The sequence below is a fragment of the Oncorhynchus nerka genome, linkage group LG7, assembly GCF_034236695.1.
Source record: "Oncorhynchus nerka isolate Pitt River linkage group LG7, Oner_Uvic_2.0, whole genome shotgun sequence".
NCBI classification, from domain to species: Eukaryota; Metazoa; Chordata; class Actinopteri; order Salmoniformes; family Salmonidae; genus Oncorhynchus; species Oncorhynchus nerka.
Window position 1 is genome coordinate 38,112,243 of NC_088402.1, and position 17,579 is coordinate 38,129,821.

At 41.0% G+C, this 17,579-nt stretch overlaps 2 protein-coding genes across 4 annotated transcripts in view; both read right to left on the reverse strand.

The window, feature by feature from the left end:
* Positions 1 to 3,193: 3,193 nt before the first annotated feature.
* LOC115131581 (secretagogin-like) lies at positions 3,194 to 12,111 on the reverse strand. Its single transcript, XM_029663394.2, has 11 exons — positions 11,813 to 12,111; positions 11,542 to 11,612; positions 11,102 to 11,194; positions 10,503 to 10,592; positions 10,289 to 10,345; positions 8,407 to 8,484; positions 5,669 to 5,724; positions 5,547 to 5,592; positions 5,326 to 5,385; positions 4,167 to 4,235; positions 3,194 to 3,849 (listed from the first exon to the last, which is right to left on the reverse strand). The coding sequence occupies exons 1-11, from the start codon at positions 11,880 to 11,882 to the stop codon at positions 3,721 to 3,723; spliced, it is 819 nt and encodes a 272-aa protein (XP_029519254.1). The 5' UTR covers positions 11,883 to 12,111; the 3' UTR covers positions 3,194 to 3,720.
* Positions 12,112 to 12,200: 89 nt separating this feature from the next.
* LOC115131582 (F-actin-uncapping protein LRRC16A-like) overlaps positions 12,201 to 17,579 on the reverse strand; it is a 28,649-nt gene continuing 23,270 nt past the window's right edge. For all 3 annotated transcript variants that reach the window (XM_029663395.2, XM_029663396.2, XM_029663398.2), the window contains 5 exons: positions 17,022 to 17,055; positions 16,587 to 16,739; positions 16,337 to 16,453; positions 15,919 to 16,071; positions 12,201 to 15,599 (listed from right to left, as the gene is read on the reverse strand). In XM_029663395.2, the coding sequence (XP_029519255.1) occupies positions 15,421 to 15,599; positions 15,919 to 16,071; positions 16,337 to 16,453; positions 16,587 to 16,739; positions 17,022 to 17,055 (636 nt within the window). In that variant the 3' untranslated portion in view covers positions 12,201 to 15,420. The remainder of the gene's footprint in view (positions 15,600 to 15,918; positions 16,072 to 16,336; positions 16,454 to 16,586; positions 16,740 to 17,021; positions 17,056 to 17,579) is intronic.

Sequence of the window (17,579 nt, forward strand, 5' to 3'; positions counted from 1 at the left end):
TTAAGAGTTGGGTAGCATGACTAATGCATTCTTACTGAGTTAAGAGCGGAAAAAGTCACGAACTGTTTTCGAATACTCATTCTAACCATACTACTTGTGACGTAAATTTGATTACTGCTTATTAGTCATAGTATGAATACAGTTAGCATGCAAAAGTTTCCAGATGTCGTACTACATTCACCAAAGCGATGGACACTATTTCTGTGCTTTTAGGGCCCATAATGCAATTCTTAAGAAAATGGTTCACGTTTTCAGATTTGAAGAAAATTACGGAAAATATGCAGCCGAAGTCCAACGAGAGCGGATACAAATTTGTTGCTTTAACTAATTATGACAAATGATAAGAAATTGTTGAGCAATGTAATAAAGTAATGACTTTTCAAATAAGTTACGTTACACGTTATGTTGTCTGACAACGAACCGCATAGTAATATGTACCGCACCGAGGTAAAGTCAGATTCAGGTTGGATATTTGACAGATATTCACCTGTAGTTTTCCTTACGTCCACCAACAGCAGTTCGGAACCGTCAACATGTTGACAAATCAAAATGTTCAAATTTCAATAGTTATTTAACTATTACTCCTAAAACTTTCAAAACTGATTTTAACTGGCCTCCTGGGTGGCGCAGTGGTTAAGGGCGCTGTACTGCAGCGCCAGCTGTGCCACCAGAGACCCTGGGTTCGCGCCCAGACTCTGTAACCGGCCGCGACCGGGAGGTCCGTGGTGGGCGACGCACAATTGGCCTAGCGTCGTCCGTGTTAGGGAGGGTTTGACCAGTAGAGATATCCTTGTCTCATCGCGCACCAGTGACTCCTGTGTGCGCGCCAACCAAGGTTGCCAGGTGCACGGTGTTTCCTCCGACACATTGGTGTGGCTGGATTCCGTGCTGTGTTAAGAAACAGCTTGGTTGTGTATCGGAGGACGCATGACTTTCAACCTTCGTCTCTCCCGAGCCCGTACGGGAGTTGTAGCGATGAGACAAGATACTAAAACAATTGGATACCACGAAATTGGGGAGAAAAAGGGGTAAAAAAAAAAAACTGGTTCTAGCTAACCCAATGGCATTGCACACACTTTTTCTGCGTCGATTTACGTCTATTTTAAATTATTTATTAACATTTTGAATTTCAATGGCTACTGAATTCAAACAATCCATTTTCATCTCACAAGTTTTTACATTAATTTTTCAAACTTCAAAACCTCCTTGGTCATGTGATCTACTGACTTGAAACAAGGTTCAGAATCTACACTCAGCTAGCCTACACATTGCACACCCTTTAGTTTGTCCATTTTCATCGCAAGCAATTTACATGAATTTTCAATGTTTTTCAATGATTCAAATTGCAATAGTTCCTTGGCATGTGACCGACTGGACTCAAAGAAGGTTCAGAATGTCCACTGACTACCCTTCTATATTGCACACCCTGTAGTTTGTCCTTTTTCATCTCACACAATTTTATATTAATTTTCCAACTTTCAAATCTCAAAAGCTCCTTGGTAATGTGACCTACTGACCTCAAACTACTTTCAGAAAGTCCACGGACTGGCGGAGACGGGCGCCACGAGGCATCCAATGTGGTAACGTGACTGATCCTGGAGAAGTTGGCGGGAGCCCCGGGGTAGAGTTCTCTTTTCTTTGTGAAGGACAGGGCGCCCTGGAATGGATTCGCCCCAAGAGGGGCCCAAGCCATCGAATATCTAACCTGAAACTGTCTTTACCTTGGTATGTAAACAGCCGGGTATTTTAGCTACCACTGTAATGTTAGTTGGCTACTAGTACAACAAACTTCCGAGTATATTTACTTTATGCTATTTAACTAACTACCCAACATTTATTGACTTGATTGTCATTCATAGTTTAGCTACGTGGTATAGTCGTTCAGGTCCGTTCTTAAATTTGCTCTGGGCTATCGACTCCAACTTCAGAGCACTCTCGTCTGACTGCTAGAGGCAGAGTGCGAAAAACGGATGGATTTACACACTCAACACAGAGAGCAAATAACTGATGAATTTAGAAACACTCAACACCTGTTGAATGTGACCGATGTCAGTAAATTTCGGCCAAAAAAAAGCATCATTAAACTACCCTAACCAGCTCTGCTTGGGTGAGTAAAATGACCAGAGTGAGGTGTTCTCTCATGTGTCTGTAAGTAGTTAGCCAGTTAGTTTGGGTGTTTGACAGCCGTTGTGAGGCCAGAATGCTCGGATCAACCCTGATCCTCAGCCCGAACCTCCAGTGTACGCCCCGAGAGCGAAACGCTCTGAATTTTACGAATGGACAATCTGACGACGCCCAGACAGCACTCTGGCACTCCAGATTGAATTTACGAACACACCCGAAGTCTGGCTAGTAATTTGTTATGCTAATAAACTAGCAAGAGGTTGAACTTCGGGTAGAAGGCGAAGCGCTAGTATTCTCAGCTGAAAGGACACTGTTCGTTTACAGTATGCCAAATTGAACTAATAGTATGTAGTATATACACTCATTAAGTAATATACAGTATGGATATTGAAACAACTATACTGTGGTCAGTAATTTGAAGGCACAGCAAGTTTCAAAGAGGGCACAGAAAGTGACACAATAATGACTCTTGACTGCTGTCCTCTGTAATTTTCCTGCTTGTGAGCTGCTGTTAGGTTAGAGACACTTCACTTGCCTTAGTCAGGCATCTGGTGGGGCTTTTAGCAATGACATCAGCCTCCAACTAGACAACAGTGACAGTGCACTATGAGCCTTGGCTTCACAGAATTACACAGTGCCCAATGTACTTATGAAAAGCTTTTAAAGCCATTCTGGTCTACTTTCTATCAACCATATTTGCTTTGTATATCTCTTTAATGGGTGCTTTGAGTTGCTGATCAATCTGTTTCCATAGCATTTTGGCTGTTGTGCCTTTGAAAAGCTCTGGTTACCAAGCATTAAAGCAATGAAACTCTGAAAATCCATTATTGCACAAAAGGACAGATCATGGAGAATGGAAGCCCAGACATCATCATGTGTCAATATTTTCCTTTGTGCCCAAGGCTCACAACATTGTCTGCTCTGATACAATGGGTATACACCAGACACATACTATTAATCAAGTTGTGGTTATGAAAATAGTGATGATTAGTTCAATAATAGAACTGCATTAGCTTGTGTTTACAGACTGTTGTTACAGACTGGAGAAACATACAGAGATGCCCAGGGACACAGAGATTGTCATACTGTATTGCATTACATGTTACATGTTGATAGTACATTCTCTACAAATACCATTTAAAGTAGGAGGTGAAATGTCAAACCATTAATGGCACTTATTTTCACCATATTATTTGCACATAAAAACAACAGAGTTCTGACAAGTAAATGCACCCATCATGGTAATTAAATCAATACAACCTACAAATATCCCAAAACTTAAATCCCAAAATACTTATTTCACCACTATATTTTTGCAAGTTATAGGCAGGCGTATGCAACGTGCAAACGAAATAGTACACACACACACACAACATTCTCAAAGGTACTCAGAATTGTCATCAACAGATACAGTCAAACAAAATGAAGGATCACAAAACAAATTCCCCAATGGGTCTACTCTATGCAACAACTTCCTTTCAACCAACCATCATGCAATGCTCTTTGGTTGTCTAAAAGCTATGAGCTATTGCATTGCGGCATGCTATCAATGAGTTAGCGGTTAGCCTGTGGTGCTAACTAGGGTAATTAGTACTATTAACTGGAGTATTTCAGGCCGAGGCACAGGGCCAGTTCATTCTTCTGGATCTTTCCATCACCGTTCATGTCACAGTGGCCCAGCAGGACCTTGCGGAATTTGTCCAGGTCCGTTCCACTAATGGTAGGCTATGTTGGGTATAAAGGAAGCATATTCAAACCATTAGCTCAAGACCAATCACAGCTCAAGCCCTTCACAGTCTACTACAGTTGGACATTCTGTTAACTTGACTCAATTCTCTTTTCTTCATCCATTTAAATATAAAGTAACATGGTGTCAGAAGTGGGACCCGAACCCACGCCTACATTCGGAAACCATAACTTACAATAACGCAGAATCAATATAGGAGCATCATATATCTAAGTTAATACATAATAAGTTAAATAACATATGTACATTTGTAGATTAAGGTATAGCAAAACATTTTTTTTTTTTTTTTTTTTACCGTGACCAGTTCCATCATGTCTTTGACAAAGCCATCCACCTCCGGACCCTCCAAAGCACCCGTCTTACTCTGTTAACAACAACAACAAAAATGGCTGACTTCAGAAAAAGAGATGAAGACGACCACCTGATGTGCCTTGGGAGATTATAAAAGAGGACAGCATCTAAATTCTGCTTAATGGGATAATGTATAACTACATCACACATCCACAATCATGCAGCACGGAGGAGCATGACACTGCAACAGGACTACCACTTCAGTTAATAATGGCATTAGAAGCTTAATGATGAAATACATTCCTGGCACTATATCTTTAATAGGCATTACGTTCTGTGAATACATCTTTGTACTGGGCCTGCAGAAATGTGGGTGCCCCCATCCCAAAAAAGTAGCCAACATCCTGCAGTTTGACTTATTTTGCCATGGGGCAAAGAGAATAATTTTAGTTTTACAGCTAATCCCATGCTATTCTACACATTTTGCCATGGAGCAGAAGAAAATGTGCAGTTTTATAGCTCATATAATGCTATTCTACACATTTTGCCAGAGGGCTGGATTATGAGCTGTCTTGTTTGCTAAATGAACACATGAAATAGGCAGTGGCATGGTGCACATAGCCATAGAAGAACAGTGGCATATGCCTCAATGCAATCATATGCATTGCTTATTGGGGGTGTGGCTTTCAATTAGTTATTTTTGGCAACCCATCCAGTGAAAGTGAATGTCATTATAGGTCATCTAGCCAGTTATATTTAAGCAAATCTGACTAACCCAGTGACTGCTTGCTATGAATTCTATCGGATGGTGTTTGTATGTTTAGGTAAAAAGACAAATTGGAACACTGACAAGTAAAGAGCATGAACAATTATAAAGAAAACAAAAACATTGTTTTGGTTATGTGTGTTTAGGCTTGGTTCCCCAGGCCCACCTGTGCCTACGCCCCTGTACTGATCCACTTCCAATACAGCGGTGTGTTCTAGCCCATTTATACTGATATTATATATATTTCTTTATAATTAAGGCCAATGAAGCATCAGTAAAATCACAACAAATCATAAGCAACACACTAATTTTATTTAATATGCTTATCACCATCAACCTTACAATCCCAATTGAAGTTGAAGACAATTATGTTGTGGCTAAACGTATAATGACTTACAACATCATAGTGGGCAAATATCTTCTCAAAGTCCCTCTTCCGGTCTTCTTGACTGCAAGCCTGAAACAGAGTGGTACCGCAACACCCACAATTTTGTTCCTCTAATTCAAGCCAATGATCACTACAGTAATTAATTGAAGATGGAGCATGTATTGACAATGTCTTAAGTCTTATCTGACTGCAAGTTATCAGCTAAATTCATCAACAAATGTTATACTTACATTCATGTCAAACTTCAGCAAGAAGTTCTCTTTCAGAGCAAGGATTCTGGGAGAAGGAAAACAGTTAGGCACAATAGGAGCCACCTAGCAATGTAGGAGAACAATTGCTAAATAAATAGTACCTGGCTAGGTCATTCAAATCCAGCCTGCCATCATTGTTTTTGTCAAACATCTTCATCTGTTGGGAATATAAACAGAATGAAGCATCAGAATCATTAGATAGTTTGTCAAAGTTCATACACATTAGAATCACCTTTATTCGCCAAGAACATTTACACATACTCACAGTGGCGACGCATCATTCAGGGCAGGTGGGGCAGTGCCCCACCTGTTTTTAGCCCCACCTGCTTAGCATGTTATTGTTTTGGCATTAATACATGTCACATATCAGTTTGCAAACTCGAAAATAAAAATAATTGAGCTATACAGCTGCAAACAAAATGCTTTCTTGAGTAGGGCAGCTCCAAAATGCAGGTGTTTCAGCCTAGCTCAGTGCTTTCTGTGGGGGTGGGGCAGCCAGCGGAAAATATGGAGTGTAGGGGTTGGTAATGTTCTCTAGTTGCATCATGATTGGTTCAGTGTTCTGTCCCTCATGGAGACACTACGTAACAGCTACATCTACAAGTAGAGCTCGAAAATTCCAGTCCCTTGGGTGCTGCCATAGACTTACATTAGAAGAGCCCATCCAAGAAGGCTCAAGGGCATTGGCCACAGATAAAATGACGTCAAATCACGTTTTATCTACAGTAGCTGTGATTGGACTGATCATATCAACATCATACTTTCAAAGTTGACAAACTACTGGCAAATCTTTTTCAAACCTTGTCATGTGAAGAGAAATTATAGATAAAACGAATCAGTGCTCATCGGCCATTGGACATAAACATTATACAAGAAGTCAGAAATCGCAAATTCAACAATGAGTGCTAAGGTGCCACTGCAGCCTCGGGTTCAATCCCAGGCTGTGTCACAGCCGGCCTTAACCAGAAGACCCATGGGACGGCGCACAATTGTCCCAGCGCCGTCCGGTTAGGGGAGGGTTTGGCCGGCCGGGATGTTCTTGTCTCATCTTGCTCTAGCGACTCCTTGAGGCGGGCCCGGGCTCTTGCAAACTGAACTTGGTCATCAGGTCAAGTGTTTCCTCCGGCACATTGTTGCGGCTGGCTTCCGGGTTAAGTGGGCAGTGTGTCAAGAAGAGGTGTGGCTTGACACTCAACTTTGCAGAGTCCGTAGGGGAGTTGCAGCAATGAGACAAGGTCATAACTACCTATTGGATATCACGAAAAGGTGGGTAACGACATGGGCCAGAAAAGTTTGAATACATTGGCCATGCTTTCAATGCAGCATGAATTCAGCCGCGTTCAAAACAACTGGAAACTCGGAACTGGGAAATCTCAGACATCAGGTAGTTCAAGACCACTGGGAACTAGCTGTGACTGGGAAAACACAGAAAATAATATAAATGGTCATCCAACTCGGAATTCAAAGTTGGGATGTCAGGCTTCTTTCTAGAGCCCACAAGATGGACCACCTCGCCACCTTCCTGTTCAAGTGAGCAAAGCACAACAAAGTGACTCCAAAAATGTCTTGTATGCTGCTGCATAAATGATGTAATATGCCAGGGAGATATGTATACTGTAGCCAAGAAAGTAACACTAAGTGTATGTTGTGTAGTAAGCTGTTAGCCCATGTGCCTCACCCAAATAATTTGGTCCCGTCCCTCCCTCATAACTTCGCACACTGTTCTGACTTGGTGTACAGACAATGAGAATACTGTTAAGAATGGCCCATGTTCTGAATTCTGTCGCTGTACATTTCAAAAGTGCTGAACGAATAGTTATATTGACAACGTCCATCGTAGCTCGCTCATTAATGTCTTAATTGAAATTATGAATGGCCTCTTATCCGCTCGACATCCTCTTATGCCACAGTTTGTACATCTCAATTGTCAGTAAAAAACATATTTGTTTATGTAAGTCAGCCACCGTATGTTTTTTTTAACAGGCTGGAAAATGAGGCTGAATTAACTGTTTCGCTGCCAGACAAGCAGTGCTAAGATGTTGGGACAACTTTATGTACTGTAGGCCCTAACAGTTTGTGGGCACCGTTTCTCACCGTTATAGTGCAATGAATGTATTGTTTAGTGTTGTGGCTTTGCCCCACCAAGATTTATATGCTAAAATCACCACTGCACACTCAGAATTTGACTTGGTGACATGTCATGTGTAACACTGTACAACAATACCAAAGAGAACCTAATTCAAATGATGCCAGTGTATTTCCCATGTTGTGCACACCATATTTTACTCAACACTGATATATAAAAACACATGCGCACGCACACACACAGTAATGAATTAAAAGGTCCACAATGACAATGGCTAAACAGTGAAAATCATATCACCTCTGAATATCTTTAAAGAGCTGATCACCCTCCATCACAGTACCATCCAATTACTAATACTATAGAGGGGAGTGAATACCAAGGGTATTACCGCCAATTACATACATCAATGAGAAATAACTCCTTTAGTGCACTCCTTATTACATTGAATGGCATATTAACATTTCTATGTATAGCTCTCCCCCAATCATCCAAATGGAATTGCCCATTGAACAGGGTATCATATACTCATTTAAGAGACAATAGATAACCGTCTCCTACATCCTTTTGATTATTTTCAACCTCTTCAAAGGCAATCTGTGATGAGACAACTGTGCTTGGGTCACACACACACACACACACATCAGACCCAGGAGAGGAAGACGATTGGCTGTAAAGGTTGACTACTTTTAACACTTCTTGACCAAGAGCCCTCAAATGGAGACATAGAATTAAGGAGCTGGGGCTCGTTGTTACCAAGGTGTCGGTGTACTCCTCCAGTTTGTTGGGGGAGATGGTCTTCTTGTGCTGGAGAAACAGGTCCTGCAGGAAACCCTGTTACACAGAGGAAGACGGCCAACTGGATGATCTGGGCCCATATTTATCAAGTGTCTCAGCGTAGGAGTGCTGATCTAAGATTAGGTTTAATATCTTGATCTAGGATCCATTTATTATAATCTAAAACTGATCCTAGATCAGTACTCCTACTACTCTCAGACACTTGATAAACATGGGCCTTGGTCTCAAGTGAAAAAAAGTGGTCTCTTAATGGGACATCCCTGGTCAAATAAAGGATAAATACATACATAATAAAAAAGGCATAGACTGCAAATCTGTAGGCAACCTCTCTTGTCCCGCCCCCTTGGATCCCTTGTCCCCAGAGCTGAAGATCTGAATCACATTTTGTTCATCTGTTTCTTTACCTCTACTTTACACACAAATGTTGGTTGGCACCCTCCCTTCACATTTCTCACTGTCAAACGTGAATGATCAATTCCTCAAGTTTTACCGGTGAAACGCCCATGCAGCATCTGCAGGCCAACCATTTGATCTCAATACGTTTCATGGGGATATGCATTAGATCTTTTTGAGTTATACAGTGTTGTTTTGTACTAGCCTTCAGTTTTGAATTATGTACAGTGAGTGAATTTTAGAGCCGGGGGTGTTAAACTGTAGCATACCTGTGCTTAGTTTCAATTAAGGCACATACACTGTGTACAAAACATTAAGAACACCTTCCAATGTCATGGAAAGAGCAGGTGTTCTTAATGTTTTGTACTGTACACTCAGTGTATTTTGCCTGGTGGTGCACACTTGAGTTTTGGCCACATGAGAGAAAAATGTGACAATTCACACAATCATCCTAAAATCTCTTAAACAAATGAGGTGGTTTTTTGTCTTATAGTAACGTTATACTAAGCTATTCAATTCGGTTCTGTTATGTAGAATACTATCATTATGTGATCTTGCAGACATTGATTCAGCTTTGATCTAACTTTATTAAATGAGCAGAGCAGAGCAGAGATTATGCGCAAAGTAGAGAATCCTGCACATGTGCAGAAGCTTTGGACCTTTAGCTGTCAGGAAGAGGGAGGAGTCCGGAGAAGTCGGTTCCTATGCCATAACACTTTTGTCCCTCATTCTGAATCAAAGTGTTCATAAATAGTATAATGTACTGTACATCCTGTACAATTCCTCTTCAGTAAATGTACTGTGGGTGAACTATAAACGAGAAACCATCAAGTGTTTAGAAATTCGAAGAAAAGTACTTCTGTCTTGCCTTGTAGGGTTGGTTGAAATTTGGGGTCACTTACGAAATTTGGGGTCACTATGATATGTTACTCCAAATATCGCGACAGCTGATATAATCATTTCGCGCCGTTAATGACTACATCATTCCAGACAGTGCAATTTTTTTGCTTATTTACAATATTATAGCCGCATTCTAATGAATTATTCTTAGCATGGCAAAACAATAAGGCTTATTTTTCAACATATTGATACAGCCTGATAAAATGGCAGTTTGGATTTGAAAAGTTCAAATGGAGTATAGCCTTGCACATCATGATATATCGTTTTGCACGCCATGATAATGTCAAATATCACGATATTCGATTTAATCATATAAATCGGTCCAACCCTATTGATGAGAGGATAATGGGCATCCTTCCAAAAGACCCTTAAAGCAACACGTGTCAGAGACCTAGATCAACTATGTAAACAAGAACAACTCTGGCCACTCATTGATTCTTACTTAGAAAGTAGACAACAACTAGCTAAGACAATGTCTCTGAGAGGGCCATGGCAGTGGTCTCACTGAAAGCATAGCAATTAGTAGAAGGGCATTCTTTGAATGTACCTTGAGCTCTATAGCTGATATGTATCCACTGCTGTCAGCATCATAGTTTCTCCAGATCTGTGGGGGGGAGTGAGAGGCACATTTAGCTGTGATGAAAGTGCTCAAGAGAATATAGGACACACTACCCAACCAATAATAGGATTGTATTTTTTATGCATATGTCAAATGCTTTTGGACCGCAACACTTCCTACTGTATGGGATCTTTGATCTTACCCTCATGAACTCCACACTGTTGTCCAATGGCGTCTCTCTGCGGAACAGTAGGAGGAAGTTCTCCTCCTCCGGTAGCATCATGGTGGCCAACTGGAACGTTTATGTTCAATCAAATGAGTTAACAATCACAGGCAGGCATTATTCAATCCCGGATGGCTAATTTTGTGTAAAATAAACTAAATCTTCTGTATTTTCTTCCTACAATTTAAGGGGTAAGTGTCCCCTCAGCTTCAACAGGCATAACTCCTCTTTCAACATAAAATGTATGGAAATACAGTCTATGGACAAGGAAAACTAAATGTCAAAGCCGAAATGAGTTGCAAAATTAGACAATTTAATTTGACATTAACTCATAATTAATTGCATGTGGTCAATGACAACAAGACAATGCAAAGATGAAGCAAGGCAATAACATGACGCAAATGAAGGAGCAATTAGGTAGTTTCAAGGCTGCTTCACACAAAAAGGTGGTGAGAACATTTTGATCACAATCCAATTACCCCCCCCCCCTTTCTCTGGATTGTAAGTATACTTAATAATAAATGACCCATAGACAAATAAAGGGGAATTTATGTATGAATAAATACAAGTAAACATACCTCTTGGATTTGCAGGCGACCATCCGCTGTGGTGTCATAAGCTGACATGAACCTTTCTTTCACTCGTCTAATTTTGTCATCTGTTATTTCATCCTTTAGGAACAACATCGAGATATTTGAACACATTCCACATATGGGCTCCCCAATTAAGTAGTTTCACTTGTTTGAGTATTTCATTCAGTGTTACCTGTACAATATCACTTTGACAGAATTCATGTCATTTCAATGAAAGACAAAACGAGGACTAATGATTGGATTCGGAGGTTATCTAATGTTGACATCGCTTGAATGCCCCCAACAAAACAGAGCAAAGTAGGTCTAATTAGGGTATTCTAGGATGTTAGTAGCCAAATCTTACTGTAGTTATTATTAGTTATCTGTACACAGTATGCATTGGGTATGACAAAAGGAACCGTGGAGTCCTACAATTGCATACTTACGCTCATCCCAAGTTTTTTCATCATGTGTCGAAAAAAGTCGTCCAATTCCTTTCCTTCAATATAACCATTATCTAAAAACAAATAAATGTATAACATAAGATGAATTAAACCCTATTCCTGTGTTGTTTTATCTTCACGACATGGTGTAAAGTTCAGATTTGAGTTTGCGGACATACTTTCGATGAAAAACATTGCCTGATAAGCGTACAGATGAATATCAATAGTCATTTAAAAGACATACAGTTCCAATTATTGAAGAGTAAGATCTTACCGTCAACATCGAAATGTTGCCAAATCTGTAGGAAGCCCACAGCATCCAGGTTGTCAAAAGCATTGTCCATGGTACCTCGTGCCCAATACACCGGCGCAAATCCAAAATGTTTTTAAAATGGTGAAATTAAAATGGAAGTTTTGACTGTGGATTTGAAATAAGATTGATGAGGTTTTCTGTACTATTGATTGTTTCCTTCGCTGCAGTTCAGTCTAAACGCCACCAAATGCAAACGAGGGAACTTAACTACGACATTCAACTATGTGCGCAATAGGGGTTGCCCCCAAACAATTGGAGACAACGTCCGCAAGGAAAGCATGGTAAAAATGAATACAATTAATTGGTTAGTTATATTAGGCAATACGATGCAAGTTAATGCAAGTCTACGTGGCAGTATACATGTGATTTATTGGTACAAATATGCAGGAGTATTGGCAACCACATTAAAAGGTTTTTGTTACAAAGCAGTTTTTTTAATCTATTTAGCACAAATCAATTTAACCAATTAAACTGGAAACCATCACCAAGTCTCACAATAAATGTATTTCATATAAATCACGATAAATCAAAGTTATATTATGCCTGTCATTAATAAAGGTTTACTAGATCAATGTGCCCGTGGCACAATGTAACCACCCCCAGTCAAAATTCTGGACACACCTACTCATTCAAGGGGTTTTCTATATTTTTACTATTTTCTACATTGTAATAATAATAAAGACATCAAAAACTATGAAATAACACATATGGAATCATGTGGTAACCAAAAAGTGTTAAACAAATCAAAATATATTTTATATTTGAGATTCTTCAAAGTAACCACCTTTTACCTTGACAGCTTGCACACACTTGGCATTCTCTCAACCAGATTCACGAGGTAGTCAAATGGAATGCATTTCCAATTAACAGGTGTGCCTTGTTAAAAGGTTGTTTGTGGAATTTCCTTCTTAATGCATTTGAGCCAATCAGTTGTGTTGTGACAAGGTATACAGAAGATAGCCCTATTTGGTAAAAGACCAAGTCCATATTATGGCAAGTACAATTCAAATAAGCAAAGAGAAATGGCAGCCCATCATTACTTTAACACAAGGGCAGTCAATCTGGAAAATTTCAAGAACTTTAAAAGTTTCTTCAAGTGCAGTCGCAAAAATCATCAAGCGCTATGATGAAACTGGCTCTCATGAGGACCGCCACAGGAAAGGAAGACCCAGAGTTACCTCTGCTGCAGGATAAGTTCATTAGAGTTACCATCCTCCGAAATTGCAGCCCAAATAAATTATTCACAGAATTCAAGCAAGACACATCAACATTAACTGTTCAGAGGAGACTGCGTGAATCAGGCCTTCATGGTCGAATTGCTGCAAAGAAACCCCTACTAAAGGACACCAATACGAAAAAGAAACTTGCTTGAGCCAAGAAACATGAACAATGGACATTAGACCAGTGGAAATATGTCCTTTCATCTGATGAGTCCAAAAATGTTGATTTTTGGTTCCAACTGCTGTGTCTTTGTGAGACGCAGAGTAGGTGAACGGATGATCTCCACATGTGTGGTTCCCATCATGAAGCATGGAGGTGGTGTGATGGTGCTTTGCTGGTAACACTGTCGTGATTTATTTAGAATTCAAGGCACACTTAACCAGCATGGCTACCTCTGTAGCGATACACCATCTCATTTGGTTTGCACTGTGGGACTTTAATTTGTTTTCCAACAGGACAATGACCCAACAGACCTCCAGGCTGTGTAAGGGCTATTTTACCAAGAACAAGAGTGATTGAGTGCTGCATCAGCTGACCTGGCCTCCAAAAATCACCCAACCTCAACCCAATTGAGATCATTTGGGATGAGTTGGACTGCAGAGTGAAGGAACAGCAGTCAACAAGTTCTCAGCATATGTGGGAGCTCCTTCAAGACGGTTGGAAAAGCATTCCAGGTGAAGCTGGTTAGGGGAATGCCAAGAGTGTGCAAAGCTGTCATCACGGCAAAGGGCAGCTACTTTGAAGAAGCGAATATATTAAATATATTTTGATTTGTTTAACACATGATTCCATAGGTGTCATTTCATAGTTTTGATGTCTTTACTATTATTCTACAATGTAGAAAATAGTACAAATAAAGAAAAACCCTGGAATGAGTAGGTGTGTCCAATGAGTAGGTGTGACTGGTACTGTACATACATATACGTATGTGGAGTTCCCTTTAAATGAGTGGATTTGGTTATTTCAGCCACACCGTTGCTGACAGGTGTATAAAATCGAGCACACCGCCATGCAATCTCCATAGGAAAAACATTGGCAGTAGAATGGCCCAACTGAAGAGCTCAGTGTCTTTCAACGTAGCACCGTCATAGGATTCCACCTTTCCAACAAGTCAGTTCGTCAAATTTCTGTCCTGCTGGAGATGCCCCGGGCAACTGTAAGTGCTGTTATTGTGAAGTGGAAACGTCTAGGTGAAACAACGGCTCAGTCGCAAAGTGGTAGGCCACACAAGCTCACAGAACCAGACTGCCTAAGTGCGTAAAAATAGTCTGTCCTCGGTTGCAACAGTCACTACTGAGTTCCAAACTGCCTCTGCAAGTAACATTACCACAATAACTGTTCGTTGGGAGCTTCATGAAATGGGTTTCCATGGCCGAGCTGCCGCACACAAGCCTAAGATCACCATGAGCAATGGCAAGTGTCGGCTGGAGTGGTGTAAAGCTTGCTGCCATTGGACTCTGGAGCAGTGGAAACGCATTCTCTGTAGTGATGAATCACGCTTCACTATCTGTCAGTCCGATGGATAAATCTGGGATTGGCGGATGCCAGGAGAACGCTTCCTGCCCCAATGCATAGTGCTAACTGTAGAAGCAGGAATAATGGACTTGGGCTGTTTTTCATGGTTCAGGCTAAGCCCCTTAGTTCCAGTGGAGGGAAATCTTAATGCTACAGCATACAATGACATCCTAAATTATTGTGTGCTTTCAACCTTGTGGCAACACTTTGGGGGAAGGCCCTTTCCTGTTTCAGCATGACAATGTCCCCGTGTGCAAAGCGAGGTCCAGACAGAAATAGTTTGTCGAGATCGGTGTGGAAGAACTTGACTATTGAACATCTTTGGCATGAATTGGAACGCTGACTGCGAGCCAGGCCTAATCGCCCAACATCAGTGCCCGACCTCACTAATGCTTTCATGGCTGAATGGAAGCAAGTCCCCACAGCAATGTTCCAACATCTAGTGGAAAGCCTTCCCAGAATAGTGGAGGCTGTTATAGCAGCAAAGGGAGGACCAACTCCATATTAATGCCCATGATTTTGGAATGAGATGTTACAATGAGCAGGTGTCCACATACTTTTGGTCATGTAGTGTACTTTTCAACACATGCATGTCTCTTTCAGTGTGTTATTACATAAATACATAACATGCAAAGTAGACATAGAAACACAGCAGTGCTTATTGGTTGATTGAATAAGCCAATCAACAGTCTTTGTTTAAAGTAAGAGAATTCAGAGTAAGGTACTGGCATGGATTTGTCCATAAGCTTTTTTTTTGGTTCTTTCCTCTTTGGCTGCATTACAATTCTCCACACTTGGACACTACATGGAACACTGGAGAAAGTAGAGAGAATCTAGATGTAGCTTTTCTTTCTACACTGGGATGTCGTCATGGTGTCCTCCATGTTGTCAGGCCTGAGATTCTGTCTTTGGTCCGTGTCAGGGGTAGGAGAGAAGTCCTCTTCGGTGTTGTCTTTAGCAAACACCCCAGGGCTTTGGCAGTGGACAAGGTCCACCGTGGATGAAGGTCTCACTGCAAGAGAGCGGTGTGTGAGCTGATATGGTACTAAGCAATGAGGAAGCTACAACTGGTGGCCTACAACTATAACTACAAAAACAATGTCACAGCTGTGTGAGTACTTATAAACCAACACAAATAGCTACTGGAGCTCCTGGTGCAACCCCTACAACTACGATTACTGTGAACAGCCAGTAACACTGCATGTTATTCAAAAGGTATGGCAACTATTGGACCTGCCAAAACTGCTGCAACCTACTTTACTACTATTAGTTGATACACCCAACACTACAACACTGTACGAGTTAAGTGGAGAGAAGGTAATTGGTCTAACCAGATGCAGGGAGGGACTTGGTGCGTTCTCGACCTTCTACTTCCTGTACCACAGAAGTGGAGCGCTTCAGGGAGGACCACTGTCTCCCACCAATTGCAGACCTGTCCATCTCTTGGTCCAAGTCAAATGGGCTGGAGTCTCCTGTGAGTTCAACTAACGGAGAGAGTGATGAGGATGAACAATACTTTTATTCTTCAATCATACCAGGTGTCTATTCAATTCCATCAAACTCACATAATGACTATTTCTAAATCATACTATGTTCTCAGTGAATTGAAATAAATCTCTTTGTCTTTACATGAAGCAAAACAGCTTTGTTTATTCGATTTACTCTCAATATGAACACTTTGGACTGTGGTGAGCTGATCCCAAATCAATTCTTCTGGATGGAGGACACACAGGTAATAGATATACCTACCATTAATGTGGCTACTCTCCTCCTCCCTCTCATAGTCTGAGGGCTCTCTCTTCAGGCGAGGGGCGGGCAGTGGTCCTTTTGGGGATACGTTTCCAAGACAGGAGTCAGGGGTGTCATCTTATAGACAATAGGACAAATTAAGGCAAGATAAAATCACAATAAACTAAGTAATCATCTATTTTTGCTTCTGGTGCCTTTATTTGCCATCTGAGTATCACTATCAATAAAGTATACTTCGTCATATGCCCACCTGGGCTGTGGCTGCTGCTGGCACGAGGGCTCAGGGGTCCCAAAGTGTGTGGTCCCATGTGGGGCTTGATGCTCTGGGGTGCTGGGGATCTGGGTGTAACACCGGTGGGTTTAGCCCTGGGCGCTATCGACGATGTTTGACCCTTTGGCTTTCCTACAGAGAGACATAACAAAGAAGACCCATATTGGACACAGCAACAGCGGGTATGGTTCGTAGAGCTTCTACAAGGGACTGTCTAAACAAAGTGTTAGCTAGGGCTCTATTTTAATTAAACATTCTGTTCACTTTTATTGTACCACATGGCAGCTGGCAAGCTGCATGGCAAGACAGACGTAGCATAATTAAGTTGAGCCATCCTTCTGTACATAAAGATATCACTAAATGTAATTCAAATTCAAATCTAATTACCTGATTGGGATATAGAGGCCAACTCACCTTTTTTATCATCTGCCTTGTCTGAAGAGTCCGACTGTAAAAAAATAACAAACGTCTTTCAGTATGGCCAATGTCTTTAGTCCTAAACCTGATTCTAGAGGTACAATTGTTTTTTCCACTGCATGGTTCTGTATTCAACAGTCTGAACCAAGCTGAGACACGGATGTTCCATATAAAGCCACTACATGGCGGCACCTTCACAGTTATCCACTCATGACAATCTGTAGCTTTCCAAGTGACTGGTAGATCTACAGTTGAAGACAGGAAATAGTGTAACTTTAAAAGAACAAACGTATTACCATCTCCCTGTTTATTCCTTACTATCTGGGACTTTTTCAGAAGAGGTTGTGTGTTACCCTGTAAAGAAGGTCATTATTCAGTAGTTCAATGATGCTACGGCAGGGTTTCCCAAACTCGATCCTCCGGACTTCAAGGGGTTCACGTTGCCCTAGCACTACTCATCTGATTCAAATAATCAACAAATCATCAAGCTTTGCTCCTTTGAATCAGCTGTGTAGTGTTAAGGCTAAAACCAAAAAGTGCACCGAGTTTGGGAAA